The sequence below is a fragment of the Corvus kubaryi genome, unplaced genomic scaffold (assembly GCF_017639235.1).
Source record: "Corvus kubaryi isolate FWS band 111438036 unplaced genomic scaffold, C.kubaryi_AGA036_p1.0 37398, whole genome shotgun sequence".
NCBI lineage: Eukaryota > Metazoa > Chordata > Aves > Passeriformes > Corvidae > Corvus > Corvus kubaryi.
This window is the reverse complement of record NW_024581137.1, coordinates 55224256-55243158: the sequence shown is the minus strand read 5'-3', so window position 1 is coordinate 55243158 and position 18903 is coordinate 55224256. Positions and strand designations below refer to the sequence as shown.

General features: G+C 43.7%; 1 protein-coding gene across 3 annotated transcripts in view; it reads left to right on the top strand.

Moving 5' to 3' along the window:
- Positions 1-18903, top strand: part of CRHR2 (corticotropin releasing hormone receptor 2) — a 142232-nt gene that overhangs the window by 113568 nt on the left and 9761 nt on the right. For all 3 annotated transcript variants that reach the window (XM_042043450.1, XM_042043452.1, XM_042043451.1), the window contains 3 exons: positions 8069-8154; positions 10694-10829; positions 12585-12626. In XM_042043450.1, the coding sequence (XP_041899384.1) occupies positions 8069-8154; positions 10694-10829; positions 12585-12626 (264 nt within the window). The remainder of the gene's footprint in view (positions 1-8068; positions 8155-10693; positions 10830-12584; positions 12627-18903) is intronic.

Below are 18903 nucleotides of genomic sequence, written 5' to 3'. Positions count from 1 at the left end.
TTTTTCTGTCCAAAATTACTTCCACTGGTTTCGATTTCTCATTTTCTTACATTGAGCTGCTGCAGCACAGGACGGTGTAACACAAGGAGCCGGCCATGCTGAAGCTTTAAGCCTCACTGGGAAGTAAAGATTGGCCTAAAAAAGGCCTTTGATTATGGCAGCAGCCCTCAAGTCCATCTTTAGATCACAATATTGTGTTGTATGTCAGGGACAAAAACTTTGAACGATGCAGTTGAGTTGTTTGATTGATTTTCTACTTGTCTGAAGAAGGAGCTTGGAGATTGACTTGGGCTGAAAACAGGGAAACAATTGCAGAGACAATTCCAGAAAAGAAGGAAATGGAATATAAGTGCTGATTCTGTATATTGGGCAAGAAACCTGTATTTTTAATGACAAAAAATCTAAGGGAGAAAATGTAGGTTATCATCCTTTTTTTTGTTTCATTCCTGAATGGATTTTGGCTTGAGCACATCCCTCAAGAGATATAATAATTTAGCACATTGGATGCTTTGAAATTTAATTTCTGGTAGCACAAGGAAAACACACTCTATTAGGTATTTTCTCTTCAAATTAATGCATTGGGGTTTTTTAATTCTGATCTGTTTCCTCAGAGTCACGGAACTGAGTTTTAATCACACACCCCTCTCTGAAGCTAAACAAGGGGCAAAGGGTTCGAAAAAAACAACAGGGAAGTGAATTTCATCCTGATTTTATTAAAGAAAATACATTTATTGTGTTCAATTTTAAATGTAAACTTGCCAAAGAATTGGTGAACCACGAAAACACAGCAGGGTCAGAGGACAGACCTCAAGAGAAGAAGCACCAGAGGCAGTTACCTGAGGCTGCTTTTTCCCTCAGTAACTTCTGCTGTGAATTGACCCCAGCTATGAACTGCTCTGCAATATTTCTCAGAGCTAAGATTGTATAAATCTGTAATTTTTCAAATAGGCAGATCAATGCTTTTCCGCCCAAACCTTTCATTCAGCTTTAATAGATTTTTTCCCCCTCTTGTGCTTGAGAACTGAACAGTTTTGCAGCCTCTGGGTTTTTATGTGTCTGTTTGAAAATAATTCACCACAACCAATTAGCTGCTGGAGTGAGTGGGTGTATGAGGTGGGGAAGGATCTGGAGTTCATTTCTGCCTCTGCCTTCATCAGCTGTTTAATTTTGAATAAGCTATATTGCTGCTCAAAGCTCAGCTTCCCCAGCTATAAAGCAACTTGAATGATTATTTTAGAATTATCTTCCTTTGCTTTGAGATTCCTGGAAGACAAGTAGAGGAGTTAAGTGTCCTTATTTCAGTGTGGAATTGTGCTCAGGAGAGAAAACCACAGATACCCAAAAGGTCTTTATGATGTGCTGGTCATTAAAGATGTCGCATTTTTGTGGTGGCAAGATCAAATCAATCAAGGTGTGACCACACAAATGGATTTTTACAGCAGCACCCTGTTACCTGGTTTATTTTCTTTTACTTTCTCAGTAATTCCAGACATTTTTTGTTTCCTTTCTTCCACTGGCAACTGAGATGAGGCTTTCAGGGAGCCAGTGAGTGTAATTGCAGCATTTCTTTTGTGAATGAACACTCCCGGAGCTCATAACTCTCTGTGTAAAGCTGAGATTGTTTGTCTCCCCCGTGGTGTTACCTTTACATCATGTGATTTCCTGTGCCACATTATTGCCTGATCACTCAGTCCCTGGACAGCTCTTTGCAATCAGTCTTGATTTTTGCTGTTCTGAGCAGTTTGATGCCACTAAAAACCGGTCAGCCTGTTCTTCAATCCCTTTTACAGATCACTGAGATCTGTGTGAAACAGCACAGATCTGCTGGTAGCCTCTTTGCATTGAGAAATCAGAATAATATATGTGTATATATACACATATACATATGTATTCCTACCCTTTTTTCCTCATATGCATAGTGCTCTTCCCTCCAAACCCCCAACAGCCAAATTTCTGTGGGAACCTTTGGAGTTTGGAATTTGAGCTCCTTTCAGAGGATTGTCCACTGGATCCCCCTTGTCCTCATATTGACTCTTTCAGAGGACTTCACTAACCACGTCATTCTTCCCCTTCACACCTTGTTTCTCTTCTCTACAAAGAATCTGCCCAGCCCAGCTTCAGGTTATGGGATATACCAGTATCTCAACGTAGCAGCCACTGGCTGATGCTCTGGAAGGCCATGACAGAAAGTAATTTTCAGTTAAAAAGCTGAGTTTATTCAGTTTTTCAAAAACCAAGGCTGTGGAAAGACAGGGTTTTTAAGTGTGTCACATCAGAGGGTGGAGGTGCTTAAGCTTATTAACAAAATCAGCTGATTTATTGACAGAAAGGAAGCTTTCATAAATGAGAGTTATCCTTCCATTATCCCAGGCTGCTCCAAGCCCCATCCAGCCTGGCCTTGGACACTTCCAGGGATCCAGGGGCAGCCACAGCTTCTCTGGGCACCCTGTGCCAGGGCCTGCCCACCCTCACAGGGAAGAATTTCTTCTTAATACCCAATCTAAACCTACTCTATTCCAGTTTGAAGCCATTTCCCTCTTGTCCTGTCACTGTCTTCACTTCTTGCTCCATTTAAAACACCACAGTCCACATTGCTGAAGTTCCTTTCTTCTGATCTTCCAAAGAAACAAAAGTTTGCTCCCTTGCCGTTTTATGTATAGCAGCATCTCACCTGGGTATGTGGCTATAAGCATTTCATTTATGGGGTTTTTTTTGTTGAAAAGCATTCCCTGGTCCTGTGCAAGCATCCTCCTTGCTGATGCAATTGCTTCTCTTAATATTTTCTTCGTTTCTGCTGACTCTCTTCATGCTTCTGCTTCCACTTCTGCATTGTTGTGTTCAGAGACTGAGATTTTATTATTATTATTTGTATTTTTTTTCCTTTCCCCTTCTCCTTCCTATCTGAATGGCTCATGTTTTTCCTCAAACACTGATTAAATTAGTTTTCCTATTGATTTTTTTAAATTTTCTTTTTGCTCTAAAGATGAGCAGTTCCTCCACTGCTGCAGGTTTGCAGTTCATGACCTGTTGACATCCCCGAGTTCTTCTTATAAGACTTCTATCACAACTTTTGCTGGTTTGCACGCAGGCTGTGCTGGCTGCACAGAGCACAAAGATAATGTGCTGGTTTGATTACAGTCCATCCAGAATTTATCTCAAATTTTTCCACCATTGCTGTTACTGACTTCCTGCTGTTTACATTCTGTAGTTGTGGAGTCAATAGGTGCCCAGCAAGGTGTCCAATACCATGTACATTCTACAGATTTTCTGAAATTTCTACTTCTGTTTGTGAAATAGTCATTCTTCTTAATCCCATCTCGTTATTTTTGATTGTATGTGAAAGTATTTTCCAGCCCTTTGCCCAAAGGACTCATTGTGGTGCCTGTGACCTTTGAAAAGGAAACTTTTGTGATAAAAGGCCCTGTCTGAGGATCAGGTCAGGCCAGCATGGTAGAACAATTAAAACAAAGCATTAATTAACTGGCAGAGTGCTCATCTGAGGTCAGGATGGCAGCATCCAGAGCTCCCACTAAAATGACTTCTCTGATCCCAGTTTGGGTTACTTAACCCTGAGGTGATTTTACCACTTTGCATAAAAATACAAATTCTAAATAGAACTATTTTTACCGTTCCTGGGAGTGAAGAGGAACAAACATTCTGGGAAGCACAGGAGCACAAGCTTTCTGTGAGGCATGAAATAAAAGCTTAGCAGAAAATGAGCAAAATAAAAGCCAGTTGTCCATTGAATTCCTAAAAGAGAAAGAGCAGAGCTTAATGACCTCCCTTTTAAACTCCTGGGCTTGGGGAAAACTGCAGAGAAGCCTTCAGAGTCAGCATTGCCTCTTTTGTGCACTTTGGCTATTTCATCTTGCTAAGGGAGATAAATTTCCTCTCAAATGGAGTTTGGTTTTTATGAGAGAAAAATTTTATCACCAAAATCATTTACTGAAAAGTTTCTTTTGGTTCAGAAGAGTTTCTGGGCTCGTGTGTTCAGGTTATAATAGAACGGTGCCAAAACAGATGGCTCAAATACTTTTTGGATCACTGGCTTGTAACTCCATTTTGGGGGTCTGAATTTTCATCCCCATTTAGAAATGAAAAGACTAAACTTCTGGCAAGATAGGAGAACTTTTTCTCTCCCATCTGTAGTTGGAGAGCATCTTACTCCAGCAATAAGGACACTCTTAGCATGGCATAAATAAAGGAAAAGAAGAAATAATTTTATTCTGTCTTCAAGACTTTGCCTTTGGATTCATTTCATCCACCAGTAAATGTCAAGGTAAAATTCCTTAATTATGTTTTCCATTAGGAAGCAGAAAACAGGGATAAACAGAAATGAACGAAAATCTAAAATGAGCCTAAAGAGAAATAAAAAGGATGCACTGCCTGTCATCATTACCTCTCTTAAATGACCTTTCCTCGGTCTCCATTTATGGACCTGATGTGTGGGTTTTGATAGAGCTGCCCAGCTCTGAGGAATTAATCTGTTGACATAGAGCTCCAGTAATGACAAAGAAGTCCTTGACAAATAATTGTGTACTTTGCTCAATGCAGCCCTGAGGCTCTTTTCTAGGAAAACTCACTTTGCAGTGCAGTGAGATCCTTCTTCTTTTGAAACACTGTGATCTGTCTGAGGAACAAACACCAGAGGCTTCTCCTCTGCCTGTAAGTCAGGCTCAGTCTGGTAGCCACTAGAACTGTGTGGATTCTCTCCAGCTGAGAAAACAGCTCCATTTTCATTTCCAAGCCTTCAGCTCTTGCAGGCTGTGTGCAGCTGCCTGTTCCCTGCTTGATTCCCAGATCGTGTCCTCTCTCCTGAGCAAACTCCCCCCATCAGCCCCACGAGCTGTGGTCTCAGGCCCAGCAAGGACAAGCAGACATTAAAACCCCATCTGGTTATGCACTGAAAATTGATCTTCAGATCAGACTTCTCTAAAAGGTCCTACTGAGCCAAGTGTCTTTCTGAAATGGAGTGAGGTTTTTTTTTTTTTTGATCATTAAAAGTGAACACACTGAAATGTGCTTCTAGAAGGCAAAACCAAAAATAAGTACTTTGCTGTGCCCACATTTTCATCTTTTCCCTTGGAATTTTTTGCTTCCTAAGATGTGCATTTTAGGGGTGACCCTATCTGAGTCTCAAAGATCTCTCAGAGAAACCTTAATAGAGACAAAATGTTGGTGCCTCAAAATATTTTTAAGCTTCCACAGACTGAAATGTCACAGAACCTCAGTAGATACAGCCACGTTCATTCCAGTGAAGCTCACGTGGGATATCTTGGGCAACCTGAAGATCAGTGGAAGATTTGTGTGGGCAGCTGGTTCAAATCCAAGCCCTATTAGTCCAAAAACACTAATTTAAAGTATGTCAAATGAACCACTGTTGAAAAGTTCCCATTTCTTTCCACTGAATATACATAGATCCTGGGATAGCCAACTGCTTAATCTAACAAGAAATGATGCCAATCCAACTCAGTTTCTTATGCTCTTGCTCTTCTTATCCTCACTCTGGGATGGAATTGATATATAGTCAATGCCAAGTCACTTGGCTTTTCTCTCTTAGCTACTAAATCTAGAATGGGGAAGAATTAGTTACTCCTTTACTGGAGAAACTGTGGGATGAAGCCAGCAGCAGGAGCTGTGTGTGTAACAGGGCTGCACTCGTGTCCTGTCCTGCTACAGCACAGCTGGGCAGAGAAACTTATGAAAAGGTGCAAAACCAAGCCTTGAAGGAGCTTCACACATTATTCAGAGATTCTAAAGCCAGAAGGAGCTGTGAATTATTTTTGTAATCTCCCTTTATGCACTTGAAAGGCCACAGGATTCTCCTGACTTGATGGTCCTCTGCATCCAAGCCATCGCCTCTTGGACATAGACATGAGACCCTTTATTCCAGCACCTTCCATCCAACTCAGGATAGCCTCCTGCCACCTGTCCCATTTCCCAGCGCTTCAAAAAAAACCCCAATTCTCTGGTTTTCAGGGAAAGGCAGACTTGTAAAAGAAGACTGCAACATTAATGGAAGAAGCAGGGTGACACTCGCTCCGAAGTTCAGACTGAGATTACTCAGGAGGAGGATTCAGTTTGAGTGGCCAATGTCACTGTTCCCTTCTCCTAGAAAATAGAATTAGAAATAATGTCCTGGCAGGGTTTTCTCAGACACCTGGGCAGTTTGTTAAAAGTCAGCACTGATGTATCTGCCTTCCTGTTGCTCCTGGAGAGAGCTGAGGTCTCTTACCAGCTTTGTGTCACGTGTGCCAGTGCCACCCACAGGCTTCAGCTGTGCAGGGGTGCCTCAGGTCCTGCTCTGCTCTGGGCTTGGGCAGCTGAACTGGGAGAATTAAAAACAGACTTTCATAGAATGAGAGTGTTTCTGGCGAAATAACTCCCAGAATTTTCAGCTAGCAATTCTTCTGGACTGATGAATCACGCTTCTGCAATTGAATTTCAGAAAAGGCCAGAATCCCTAATTTTATGATGCAGGCTGTGGCAATTTGAATTTCCAGTTCAGATGGCAGGATGCTGTCACATCGAAGCAGGACTCGTGAAACTTGAAATGCCTTCTTCAGCCCAGTTCATCACATTAACGCCATGTGATCTGTCCTACTGATATTTGGAATTTGCTCTTACCTAGGGGTCTGTAATTCAGTCTGGCACTTTCTGATTGCAAAGTTGGCACGTTTTGGATTGGTGCCTTTTTTGCACCCTTGGTAGAAATAACCCAAACATGGCCCTGAGCTGATGGAGAACCTCAAGATTTGGCAGCAGAATATCAGAGGTGGGAGTTTTCTTTCTGTGGGTGAAGGTCACCTCCATTTACCTGCCCCTGAGCAGAGGCTGCCTGAGTATTTCTCTTTCTGTGACTGAAGAACAGTGCAATCACCAGTGTGAGGAGTTTAAGATTCAACTCAAACCACTGATACGGAGCTGGTTTTGTCTCTGGTAAATGAAGCATGAACCAGTTGACTTGAAGCTCTTAATATGACAAAAACAATGCCAACAAGAACAAACACACAAGCTGCACTGTTTTATTTACTTCTTGTACTCCCTAGGGCCCTGCTCTGCAAAGAAAATAATTTCCAAAAATGCCGTGTTAACTCCTAGAGCAGTGTTTTTGTATCTCGTGTAATAAGTGTTTGCTCAATTCCCAGTGCTGCCAGTCTCCCAGTGTCTGCTCAGGTGCTTTATTGCTCCATTTGTTCTAAACCATGTTCCAGGAGCCACAGGGAATGCTCTGATGGATGCCAAGATATGTAAACATTGAAATACACCCACAGCACGGGGCAAAAAAAGCGTATTTTGAGAACACCTTTAAATTATCAGCTCTGCTACGGTGTTTGTAAATATTCAAATGTCAATGACAGAATTGTTCCATTCATGGGCTGAAAAATGCCAGGAGCCCTGAGACCCTGGAACTGTGTGTGAGGTGAAGATTTTCTCACAAGCTGTGCTGGGACCTCAGCAGTTGTATAGTTCTGACAGCTTTGGGGCACACCCATGTCTTGTAAGCTGCCCTGCTTTATGCTCTGAAAGCAACTCAAAACCTGCTCCTAAGAGCCAAATCCTTCTCCTGATCACAGTCTACAAATCAATCTTCTCTTCAGTTTTTGTTTAATTTCCTGTTTATGCTATGCAAGAAACTCGCTGGCAGATGCTACAACAACAGTAATTAGAGCAAATCTCAACTCTCAGTGGTGAGGCTGCAGCCCAAATAATAATTACCCAGCTCAGCAGATTGAAAAGGTGAGTGGTAAATCCATCAATCTCACCTTGAGTTCATCACTGCACCCAGAAAAGGGGAAAAGGAAGTAAAAATAAGCTCCTTTCTAGGGCCAGTAATGATGCCCTCCATTTTCACTGCTGTTTTGGAAACGATAAGAGCTGTTGGATGTTTGCTGCATAATCTGGTATTTCTAGTAAACTTCTGAGTCTGTTGCAATCAATGGTAAAGCCAAAAGGCTGTTTTCAGTCAGATTGAAACTGTAAAATGTGCCTTTTCGGGTGTATCACATCCTTTAAGCCCTTATTTGGCTGACTGGTTGTATTTTTTTCCTCTCCTTTTTTTTTCCAGATAAATTTTGTATTTCTATTTAACATAGTTAGGATTTTAATGACAAAGCTGAGAGCTTCAACCACTTCAGAAACAATACAGTACAGGTAAGTCCGCTGTGATTCCTGCTGCTCTGGTGCTAACAAAGCACTGCCTTGATTGTCCTGTTCTTGTCCCATCTTTCTCTTTCCAGGTGCCACTGTTGATGGAGCTCACAAATTAGGCCCACAGTATTTATCTGTGCAGGCTCTCCATAAAAGCTTGTCTGCATTTTTTCTGTCCACTCCATTTCACTTTGGGCCTGCACGTGCCCCAGCACACACGTGAAATCCCTCCCCTTTCCATGAAATCTGAAGGATTTGATCTCATGTGAGGACAAATTTATCCATTTCTATATGTACACAAGTATATATGTAATAAGTGCAGCCTCCAGCTCTGGGATCCCCAGCACAGGAAGGATGTGGAGCTGCTGGGGCCCATCCAGAGGAGGCACCAGGGTGATCAGAGGGATGGAGCAGCTCTGCTGTGAGGAAAGGATGGGAGAGTTGGGACTGCTCAGCCTGGAAAGGGCTTTGGGGTGACCTAATTGTGACCTGAAGGGAGCCTGCAAGAAAGATGGGGAGAGACTGTTTAAAAGAGCCTGGAGTGACAGGACAAAGGGAGATGGCTTCAAACTGACAGAGAGTAGGTTTGGATGGATATTAGGAAGAAATTTTTCCCTGTGAGGGTGGGGAGGCCCTGGCACAGGGTGCCCAGAGAAGCTGTGGCTGCCCCGTCCCTGGAAGTGTCCAAGGCCAGGCTGGATGGGGCTTGGAGCAAGCTGGGATAATGGAAGGTGTCCCTGCCCATGGCAGAGGGTGGCACTGGATGATCTTTAACCTTCCAACCCAAACCATTCTGGGATTCTGTGATTAATGTGTGCCTACAGGTATTTAATGCTCTATTTAAAGTCTAGGGGATGGGAATGAAGGGTGATTGTGTCCCTTCCCTTCAGCTGATGCCAGAATTAGGGTAACCACTCATTGGGTTGCATCACAGAACTGATCCTCAGCTAATCAGTACCTTTATTTGGGGGGTAGATCAGTTCTCATACCCAGCAGAACCCCACAAGCACTGGGATGGCAGAAAGGAAAAGTCAGGAATGTTTAGCCCAGGACAACAGAGGGAAGGTGGCCTGGCCCCTTCAGGCACCAGTGTGGGCTGAGATCAGCATTAGCAGTCCAAAAGCAAATTCTCAGACACCAGGAGATGCTGGGTGCTCTTCTCTTACCATTTGCAGTATCTTGCAAGATATTTGGAGGACTTGGGGACGGACAGGTCCTGGCAGTGGGAAATAGCACAGGTTTTGTGGAGTGAGATCTGTTGCTCTAACTCATTTCTGGATGAAATCTCAGCGTATCATGCTAAATTGAAACTTGATGTTCTCAAATCAGGCTGCTCTTGACTTTGGAGGCAGTTTTGCTGCAGTAATGGGCTTTGTTGTTTTGCCTGATTCCTGCCTTTTACTCGTGTTGGGGTTTTGGGAAAAAGTGAAGTTAGTGCAGTGGTCTGATGTTCCGACCCTTCTCTGCACATTTCCTGAGAAATGAAGGGAAAAATATCCCTTTTTCATGTTCAAACCTCATGCCATAAAACTAAAACTGGCCTGAAAAAGCCCTGATTCAAACCTCAGTACATTTTTATCCCTTCTGCAGCTTGCAGGGGAGCATTAGAGATATTTGAGGGAATCAATCTACAGCAACTGCCGTTGTTCTTGAACAGATGACAGTGGTCTTGTCCTTGCAGGCTCTGGGAGGGAATTGTCTTTTCCACAGCCTAAATGGAAACCTTTAGAATTCCAGCAAAGCCTGGGGCAAGCCTTGGTGCTCTACAGCAGAGCAGTGCAGTCTTTTGGTAAGCAGGTATTAAATCCTGTGGCAGCTGGTTCATTAAGGCTGTCACTTTATCCTGGTGGTGGTTTTGTGCTCCCCTGCCTGTCTTCATCTACCCACTAGGCATTATGCAGAGATTTACACAGGCTTAGCCAGACTGCAGCCTTTGTGTTTGCACAGTGTCTAGCACGATGAGATGCTGCTGTTGGTGACACCCCAAGATGCTGTTAGACACCAGTAATAAGGATTAGCCCCTAATAATTCTGTTAACAATCACTGATGCTTCCCTGTGCACCACCTGCTTTGTGATTTGTGGTTTCTAAGACAGCCCTGGGCAGTTGAGTTGCGTGTGCAGGTGTTGGAGGGAGAGAGAGAAAAGTGTTTACACTCCAGACAAAATCCAGTGATGGGCACAGAGCAGATCTCAGCTGAGCTGTGCACTGATCACATCTCCCTGCGGTGTGAGAAATCACTCACCAAACCTGCAGAGAATCCCAAGGCTTCAGCCTAATGCAAGCCCCGCTGATAGGAGGGAAAGGGAAAGGTGAAAGGGTGAAAGGGAGGGACATAAATAAGGTTCCCATTCGTGCTCTGGACTTCAGAGTGTGGGGGGAAACAGCAGGATTCAAAGGCTTCCCCAGGACACCTTTCCCCAAATAAATGGACAGGCACTGGGCAGTCAGGGGAGGCTCTCACTCTTTCCATGCTCCTCCTTTCCACTCTCAACTCAGTTGTTCTTCCCTGTGATCACTTGTTTTCTGTTCCCTGCCCACAGGAAGGCAGTCAAGGCCACACTGGTTCTCCTGCCTCTGCTTGGCATCACCTACATGCTTTTCTTTGTCAACCCTGGCGAGGATGACATTTCCCAGATCGTTTTCATCTATTTCAATTCCTTCCTTCAGTCTTTTCAGGTAAGAGACCAAGTTTACAGCTGGTATCAGCTGCTGCTGAAAGGATCCTCGGTGCTTTTCAGCCAGGGAACTTCAGGCAGTGAAGTGTGTGATATAAATATTAGTTGCAAATAGCTCAGCCTAGTTCACATGTGCACAATAGATAGACAAGTGTGTCATGTGGAGTGGAAAATCCTCTCAGGTGTGGGCTGGAGGGATTCATCTCCCTTAACTCAGCACTGTGTTCAGCTCCTCACATAAAATCAATGGAGAGAGAGAAGATGTTTCATTCCACTGGCCTGAGAGAGGTGAGGGATCCCCCTCCCGAGGTGCCTCTCTCTTCCCAGAGCACACAGTGGGCTGAGACTCGGACTCCATGTTGCTAAACCAAAGGGAAACAGCTCCTACCTGTTGGAATTGCTGGTTTGTGCAGCTTATAAGAGCGTCCAGACAAAGGTTGATGTGCTGTTCTCTGTCGGCTGCAGAGGACAATTTATAATCAATATTAGATGCTATGTAATGTGGTGATTTCTTAGAGATGATAGGGATGTATTTCTGTTTTCTCTGATTCAGGAAAAAAACCCAGTTGTGAGTGTAAGTTTAGAACCAGTTGCTTAAAAAGAAAGTTGAGGCAAAGACTCCCACAGGAAGACAACAAAACATTAACCAGCTGCTTCCAGAGAAAATTTTAATATTTTGCCTTCAAAGATCATTCGCTTTTCAAAGGTGGATGGATCACTGAAGAAATTTTTGGTAGAACTCAGGAATTTAACTGGGAGGACAGGGACAATGTTCCAGACACACTTGAGCTGTGTTGCCCAGCCTGTTCTGGCGCATTCCCTGAGCCATCAGCCCCATCTCCCCTCTCCCCTGAATTTAACTGGAGTTCTTCCAGGATGGAAAAGGCAATGGAATGTGAGCAATTGCCCCACCTCCCTGAATCTGACACAAACCCAAAAGTGACTGAAGGCCCTGAAGGATCTTTAGCCACTCCCTTGTGTCCTACAGCTTTACCTCTTGAACTAGCATGGGAATTGGTTTGACACTGATGTTTTACCTCCTGTGTGCAGGAACAAGTGCTCTGGTACCCAGGATATCAGTACAAACGTACAGCTGGCAGGCCAAATCTACAGTAGTTGGGTTGCAGTTTTTACTGGTGGAATGTTTATCTTAGAAACACAGAGCATCCCAACAGAAATCCCACCTAAACATCCAAAATGAAGAATGTCCCTTCTAACCTGTGAAGGAAGGAGCCTTAGCCTTTACCAGGGAAGAAACCCACGCTTTTCATTCCCTAAAACTGATTGTATTTTTTATCTGCTGATGCCCAGTGTCTCAAAAAAATGCTGCATTGCTCATTAGTTCTATGAAGATGTGTGTAAGAAAGCAAGCACAGGGAGTCTCTCCTTAATGGTGACAATAATTCCAGCCCTAAAAACAAGATGGGCAGAATTCCACTCACAGGAATTCCAACCTTTGTGGTCTTTACAGGGCTTTAGTCACAGCAGATTCCACAGAGCCATTGAGCTCAGGTGAATTTAAGCAATCTGATGATGCACTGGCCCACATAAAACCATCTAAAGCCATTTAACACCCCCTGTGAGTGCCTGGGACGTCCCCCCAGAGCTGTCAGCTATGGCACAGCTCCTCTGAGGGGTCTCAGGGACTGGATGCTGTAGAGATGTTTGTTGTAGCCCAGCTGCAGGGGCAATCCCCTCTATCAGTGGAAGTGTTAAAATGTTTTCCTAATAATTGACTGCTTTCTCTTCTTTCCAGGGTTTCTTTGTGTCAGTATTTTACTGCTTCTTGAATGGTGAGGTAAGTAATTAATCCTTGGGAGGTGGAACTTGTTTGAGTGCCTGATTACAGAGACCTGAGATGTTTTTATAGGGGGTCACAGTCCCATCAGTCTCTTGTAGAAGGCTCTTAATGTGTCCCTGAATTCCCCAGCCCTCTTTGCTGGTGTCCTGTGTCCTCAAAACTTTATCAAATTCAGGCTATTACCTGTGAGGTCAGGGCAGAGGGAAAGAAGTTTTGTCAGATTATAAAATTTCTGTTCTTCATCTTAAGACTTCTTTGAAGTTTCTCATTAATTAAAAATACGATTTCTGGGCATAGCTAATTACTGCTGAGCTGGACGCTTGTTGAGGATATGCTGCAGGTGACCCATTTTTGTCTTGCCATGCTGGGCTGAGTGAGTTTGTCCATGCAAGTCACACTCTCTGAGTGATCAGTGCCTGTTGTATTCAGAAAAGAGGGTTGAAAACAGAATTAATCAGGATTAATTTCACGTACTGCTACTCAAGCAAGAAATGTTTCACTGATATCCCCCAGTGTTTGACTCCCACCCCCACTGTGTGAGAGATTTGTATCTTTCCCCTGCTTACATTGCCAGTGTCTCATTTACCTGCATTAAAGTGTGTCATCTTTGTCCAGCTAAAATTTTAGTCTCTGCAGAAATTCATTCCATATTTCATCATTTCTGCAGTGTTGGCACAAATTTTGTATGTGCTGCTTCTTAATTTCACTGTGGGCTATGAGAAGGAATGGGCATGGCTTCAAAGCAGCCACATTTTAATTTTTTAAAAGTATTTCATTTTCTTTTTAAAATTTTATTTTTAAAGCTTTATTTTGCTTTTATTGTATTTATTTTGTTCTGTTTTACATTAGTAACTTCCCCTCTTCCTCATTAATTCTGAGGTGATGTTAACAAGAAGCAGCTCAGCTTTCTCATGTTAAGCATGTGCCACTTTTATATCCTGGCAGCAGAGTGTTCTCAGTTCTCCTTCCAGCTTCCCTTCCATAAATTCTCACTGTTCCATTTGCCTCTTAAAAAATAGGGAGTTTAAATCTTCCTCCAAAATACAGGTGCCTGTAGAACTACGTTTACCTCAGGCTGTGTCAGGGGGAGGTTTGGGTTGGATTTAGGAAAAGGTTCTTCCCCCAGAGGGTGCTGAACAGGCTCCCTGGTGAATGGTCATATTCCCAAGGCTGCCAGAGCTCCAGGGGCACTGGGATAATGCTCCCAGGGATGCACAGGGTGGGATTGTTGGGGTCTCCCATTCAGGATTTGGACTGGATGATTCTTGTGGGTGCCTTCCAGCTCAGGATGTTCTGTGATTTCTGCTTGTCATATTCACCAGGTCTACACTGTTAACACAAGAGAATCTTCCTGCAGACAGCAGGCTTTTTTAATGGGCGGTGGTGTTGGGGTTTTTGTGGTTTGGGGTTTTTTTGTTCACTGGTGTCCCAGTAACCATCATGATTTGGAACCCAGGCCATGTGATTTCATAGCCAGTCAGGATTTTCCGTCACCCCACTTCCATTTTGTGGCACTTAGACTTGGAGCTGTTAGCTGTTCACAGCAGGTTTTCATTCCTTTGGCTGTTCTGGCATTCTTTCAGCTCTTTTTACTGGGAGAAATATCCAAATATCCCCTTCCCTACAGCAGTCTGAAGTTGTCTGTCCACAGCCGTGAGCCAATTTCCCACCTCCTGTAACTTTGATGAGTTCAGACATAATCAATCCTGTCAAAAGAGGATCATTCACCTCATGCACTTCTGGGCCTTGATAAAAATGCCCTGGGAAATCTGGAGTGATTCCAAAACTGATTTTCCAGCTGTATTGTGCTGCTCTCATGGTGGGAATGGGCATTTCTGAGGGAGTCAGTCCAAGGTTGAGACACCCAGCTTGGGATGTTGATTCATTTCCCTAAACTCAGATATCTGGTGCTGCTGGAGAGGCTGCAGCATATCTGAGGCATCCACATGGCTCTTACCAGCTGATACAGGATCTGGAGAAGATTCACATCCGAGTGGGAAGTAGGAAAACCAAGTGGGATGCAATGGGGCTTCTCCAATGGCTCCATGTCAGTAATTCAAGCCAGTCAATACAACTTTTTGCTTTTTAAGCTTTGCATCAGCTTAGTCTACAATAGGCACCTCATCTGCTCACCTGAGCAGCTCCAGGCTTTGCTGGCAGTCTGGGCTGCCTCTCCACTGCATGCCCAGACACTCTGCTGGCATGTGGACACCCACAAAAGCTGAGCTTGGGAGGAAAACCTTCCCTGTAGCCTTTTTTTAACATCTAATGTGCAACTTCCACTTGACCAACTAAACCATGGCAGCTCTCTGGCTACTTCTTTGAGGTAAAACATAAGTCCAAAACCGTCAAATATTACAGTATTGTCTACTTCAAAACTGTGAAAAAAACTTTGGGCTCGTCTTAATGTACTGTGAAAATGTTTTTTTGAAATATCATAAAGCTTTTAAAGGATAAAATTTCCTGCTCTGTTCCAGCCTCAGCTTTGCACCGAGGAAAGTAGCAAATGCAGTGAGTTTTCAGAGCTTTCTGGGTGTGTAATCATATTGTCCAGAAAACAAATTTGCATCTTACAGTAAACTATTATAAAAGCTGAGCTGCTCCCAGCCAGGCATCCCTACTAGAAGTGGTGATGAAGGCAATGCCACTCAATCCCCATGCGGTGCCAGATTTTACTCTAAAAGAGGAAAATAACCTGTGAGGAGCAGCCTTTCAGTAGCCATGGAATCACTGAAGCCCTGTTCTTATCTCTTCAGCGAGCCTGATGTTCCTGTCTCGGTGACAGCTGAGCTGCTAACTTGCTGTCTCAGAAGCTTTGAAATACTTCAGGTTTTCCAGTTACAGCAGAGTTGGGTTCTTTAAATGCATGTGATGGTCTTTATCAGGTTACTCATCCCCCACATTGCCAGGCTCGCTCTGAATGATGACACAAGCAAAAAGCCTGGAAAATCCATTTATTTAAAGCTTTCGTAATGCTGTGATCTCAGCTGCATCTCTCCCATCCCATATTTGATACACATCCCACTGGGTACTCACAAACTGCCAGTAACTGTCTGTAGCAGAGCTCAGAAATTATGGATTGCCCTCAAAAAAACCCCAAAATATCCTTCATAAGATCTTCAGTGAGTGCTTCATGTCCGGGAGACTCGTCCCTTCCCAGTTTATGTATTTCCTTTTGCTTTTGGACTCAAAGCTGCTGTATTTAGTGGAAGACAGAGGAAACACCACTGTGGGTCCCTCAGATGTGAAGGAATGGCTGTGGAGATGTTCTACTCCTTAGGTAGCCACATTGAAAATCCCCCATTACCTGATTTGGGTTTTTTCCTGAGGCTCACTGTGTGATTTTACTGAGTTTTCTCATCAGGAGGTATTTTTGAGAAAGAAGGAGACTTAACAGGAAGTAAAGGAACGGAGGTGATGTTTTCAGCAGCCACTGAGGGACCCGTGCAAAATTCCTTCCCTGTCAGGGCTGGAATTGGATGCAGCCTTTGCACAGTTGTGCTGGATTTTAATGTTCTCAGAATAAGGAGAGGCTACACTTAACCCCAGTCCCTTCTGAGGAAAGGAAATTGTGCAATGAATTTAGTGCCTGTATTTTAAAGTGCTCATAGAGATTTTGCAGTGAGATTTAGTAAATGTTGAGACTATTTCTCAGTCTGATGTGAATTGGTTTGGGTACAGGGCAAGCATTAATGGCAGTTACTGGAATCTGAGCAAATGGCAGAATTATTACTTGAGACTGCATTTTGGTAGAGTCACAGGAAATGGAACCGTGTGTCCTGACAAACCTGCATGAACTGAAAATAAAGTGGAAAATTCTGCTGGCTCTGGTAGCTTTATGCTGCACCCCTCAGTCCAGCTCCCACAAGATCTGAGCATCGCAGTCTGTGTAGCTTCAAAACTTCTGTACAACTAAAACTGGGCTTAAAGATCAAAATCAGCATCTTAAAAACACTCAGGATGCGAGAGGCTGTTCCAGAGAAGAGTTTGCCTACAGAGTTGGCAAGGGTTGGACTCGATGATCCTTATGGATCCCTTCCAAGCTGAGATATTCTGGGATTCTGTTAAGTTTCTGTCCCTTTGTCAGAGGTCTGTCTGTGAAGGTTGGAAAATGAAACAGAAAAGAGTTTTTCCTCTGTAGCCTCCCGTGATTTAAACAACAAACCTTGAGATCTAACCAAAAATGACACCTTGGTAATAGCTGATGCCGCCATAAAATGTCCTGATTTTCAGTGATTTGGTCTGACAGATGTGGCATCGCTGAAGGGAAAAAGTGAAGCTATTAAATTGCAGTCCGTGCAAAGAATTTCAAACAGGATGATTTTATTTCCTTCATTTTTGAGTGGACATTTGACCTGGGCCTGCAGTCACGTCCCTTTCCCTCATTTCCACAAAACACAGTGTTTCACACAGTTCCTGGACTGGCTTTGTTGGCTGCAGTGAGAGAGGGTGTGTCAGGCCCCTCAGCTGTTGATAAAAAAATCATTAAGTCAAAGAACCAATCTAAGATCATCAAGTTCAACCATTAACAGCACACGGCCGAGCCCATCGCCAAACCACATTCCCATCTACACAGTTTTTGACCACTTACAGGGATGGGGATTCCACCACTTTGGTTGTCAGCCTGTTCCAATGCCTGACCACCCTTTCAGTGAAGAAATTGTTCCAAATATCCAATCTAAACCTCCCCTGCTGCGATTTGAGATCATTTCCTCTTGTCCTATCGCTTCTGACTTGGGAGCAGAGCCCAATCCCTCCCTGGCTGCCCCCTCCTGTCAGGGAGTTGTGCAGAGCCAGAAAGTCCCCCCTGAGCCTCCTTTTCTCCAGGCTGAGCCCCTTTCCCAGCTCCCTCAGCTGCTCCTCATCAGATCTGTGCTCCAGACCCTTCCCCAGCTCTGTTCCCTTCCTTCTTTCCAAGCCAACACTTTATACACAAATTATTGCAGTGAATCCACGGAGGAGGAGCAGTTCAGATTAAAAGTTTACAGTTTTTTGTGTTTTATTGCTTCTGAAGTGTTCTGAAGCTGTTTTGCATGAACTGTGTGTGCCATGGATGGGCACAAGAGGCACTTGTTGGCACTTGACTCATTAATTTGTTTAGAGACTTTATGGAAAAAGAGTTATATTTTTTTGGACACAGAGAAAATCTACCAGCACTAGAGGGCAAAATATGCAAATGTCATTTAATCCAAATGGAAAAGAGCATCTCTGGACTTCCAAGAAAATTGAGAATGAGAGGTTTCTGAGAATTGAAGATGTTATGAAAACGGGCATAATGAAAAATCTGCATGCATTTTTGTTGATTGCCGCTTCAGAAGAGTGAATGCAGCCTGTGAGCTTCCTTTTCAATTACTGCAAAAAAAAAGATGCTCCTCAAAATTTTTTCAGTCAATTCACAGATCACAAGGCTGAATTTAATTTCAGATAATACTGGATTAAAAAAAAAAAAAAGAAAAAGTTGAAGATGGAGATTTTTGGAACAAGGATAGATAGAATTTACAAGAGCACATAGTGACAGGACAAGAAGGAATGGCTTTAAACTGAAAGAGAACACGTTTAGATTAGATGTTAGGAAGAAATTTATTCCTGTGAGGATTGGGAGGCCCTGGCACAGGGTGCTCAGAGAAGCTGTGGCTGCCCCTGGATCCCTGGAAGTGTCCAAGGCCAGGTTGGACATTGGGGCTTGGAGCAGCCTGGGATAGTGGAAGGTGTCCCTGCCCATGGCAGGGGTGGCACTGGATGAGGTTTAACGTCCCAACCCAGGCCATGTGGTGATTCTGTGATTCTGTGAATGGCTTGAAACTGTGCTGAGGGAATGCATTCCCACAAAATCCCTGCTGCACAATTTCTCCTGCAGGTCAGTTTCTCCTTCCACTTCTTCAGCGTGCACCTTCTGCTCACGGGAAGATGGGTACAGCACTCCCAGAATTTCGCTTCTACCTTTGACTGATTCCAGACAAAACTTCTCTAAAGGAAGATGGATCTTCCATCCAGTTCCCTTTCTGGTGTGGTGTCTTACCTTTCAGCCAGACCTTCTTAATAGTGATGGTTTTCTCCTGAGATAAATTGAAGTATTTCAGAGAGAGAGGGAAAGAGTGCATTTATAGTGTTTCATATTCTAAATAAGGCTGGTGTTGCTCCTGCTACCTCAGCAGTGATGACAGAAACGAGTGTAATGGAGGAATCAGAATCCCTGCCTCCAGAGATCACTTGTCCTTGTTATTAGGTGCTTCATGCAATTTCCAGTCACCACCAGATCCCTCAGAGAGTTCTC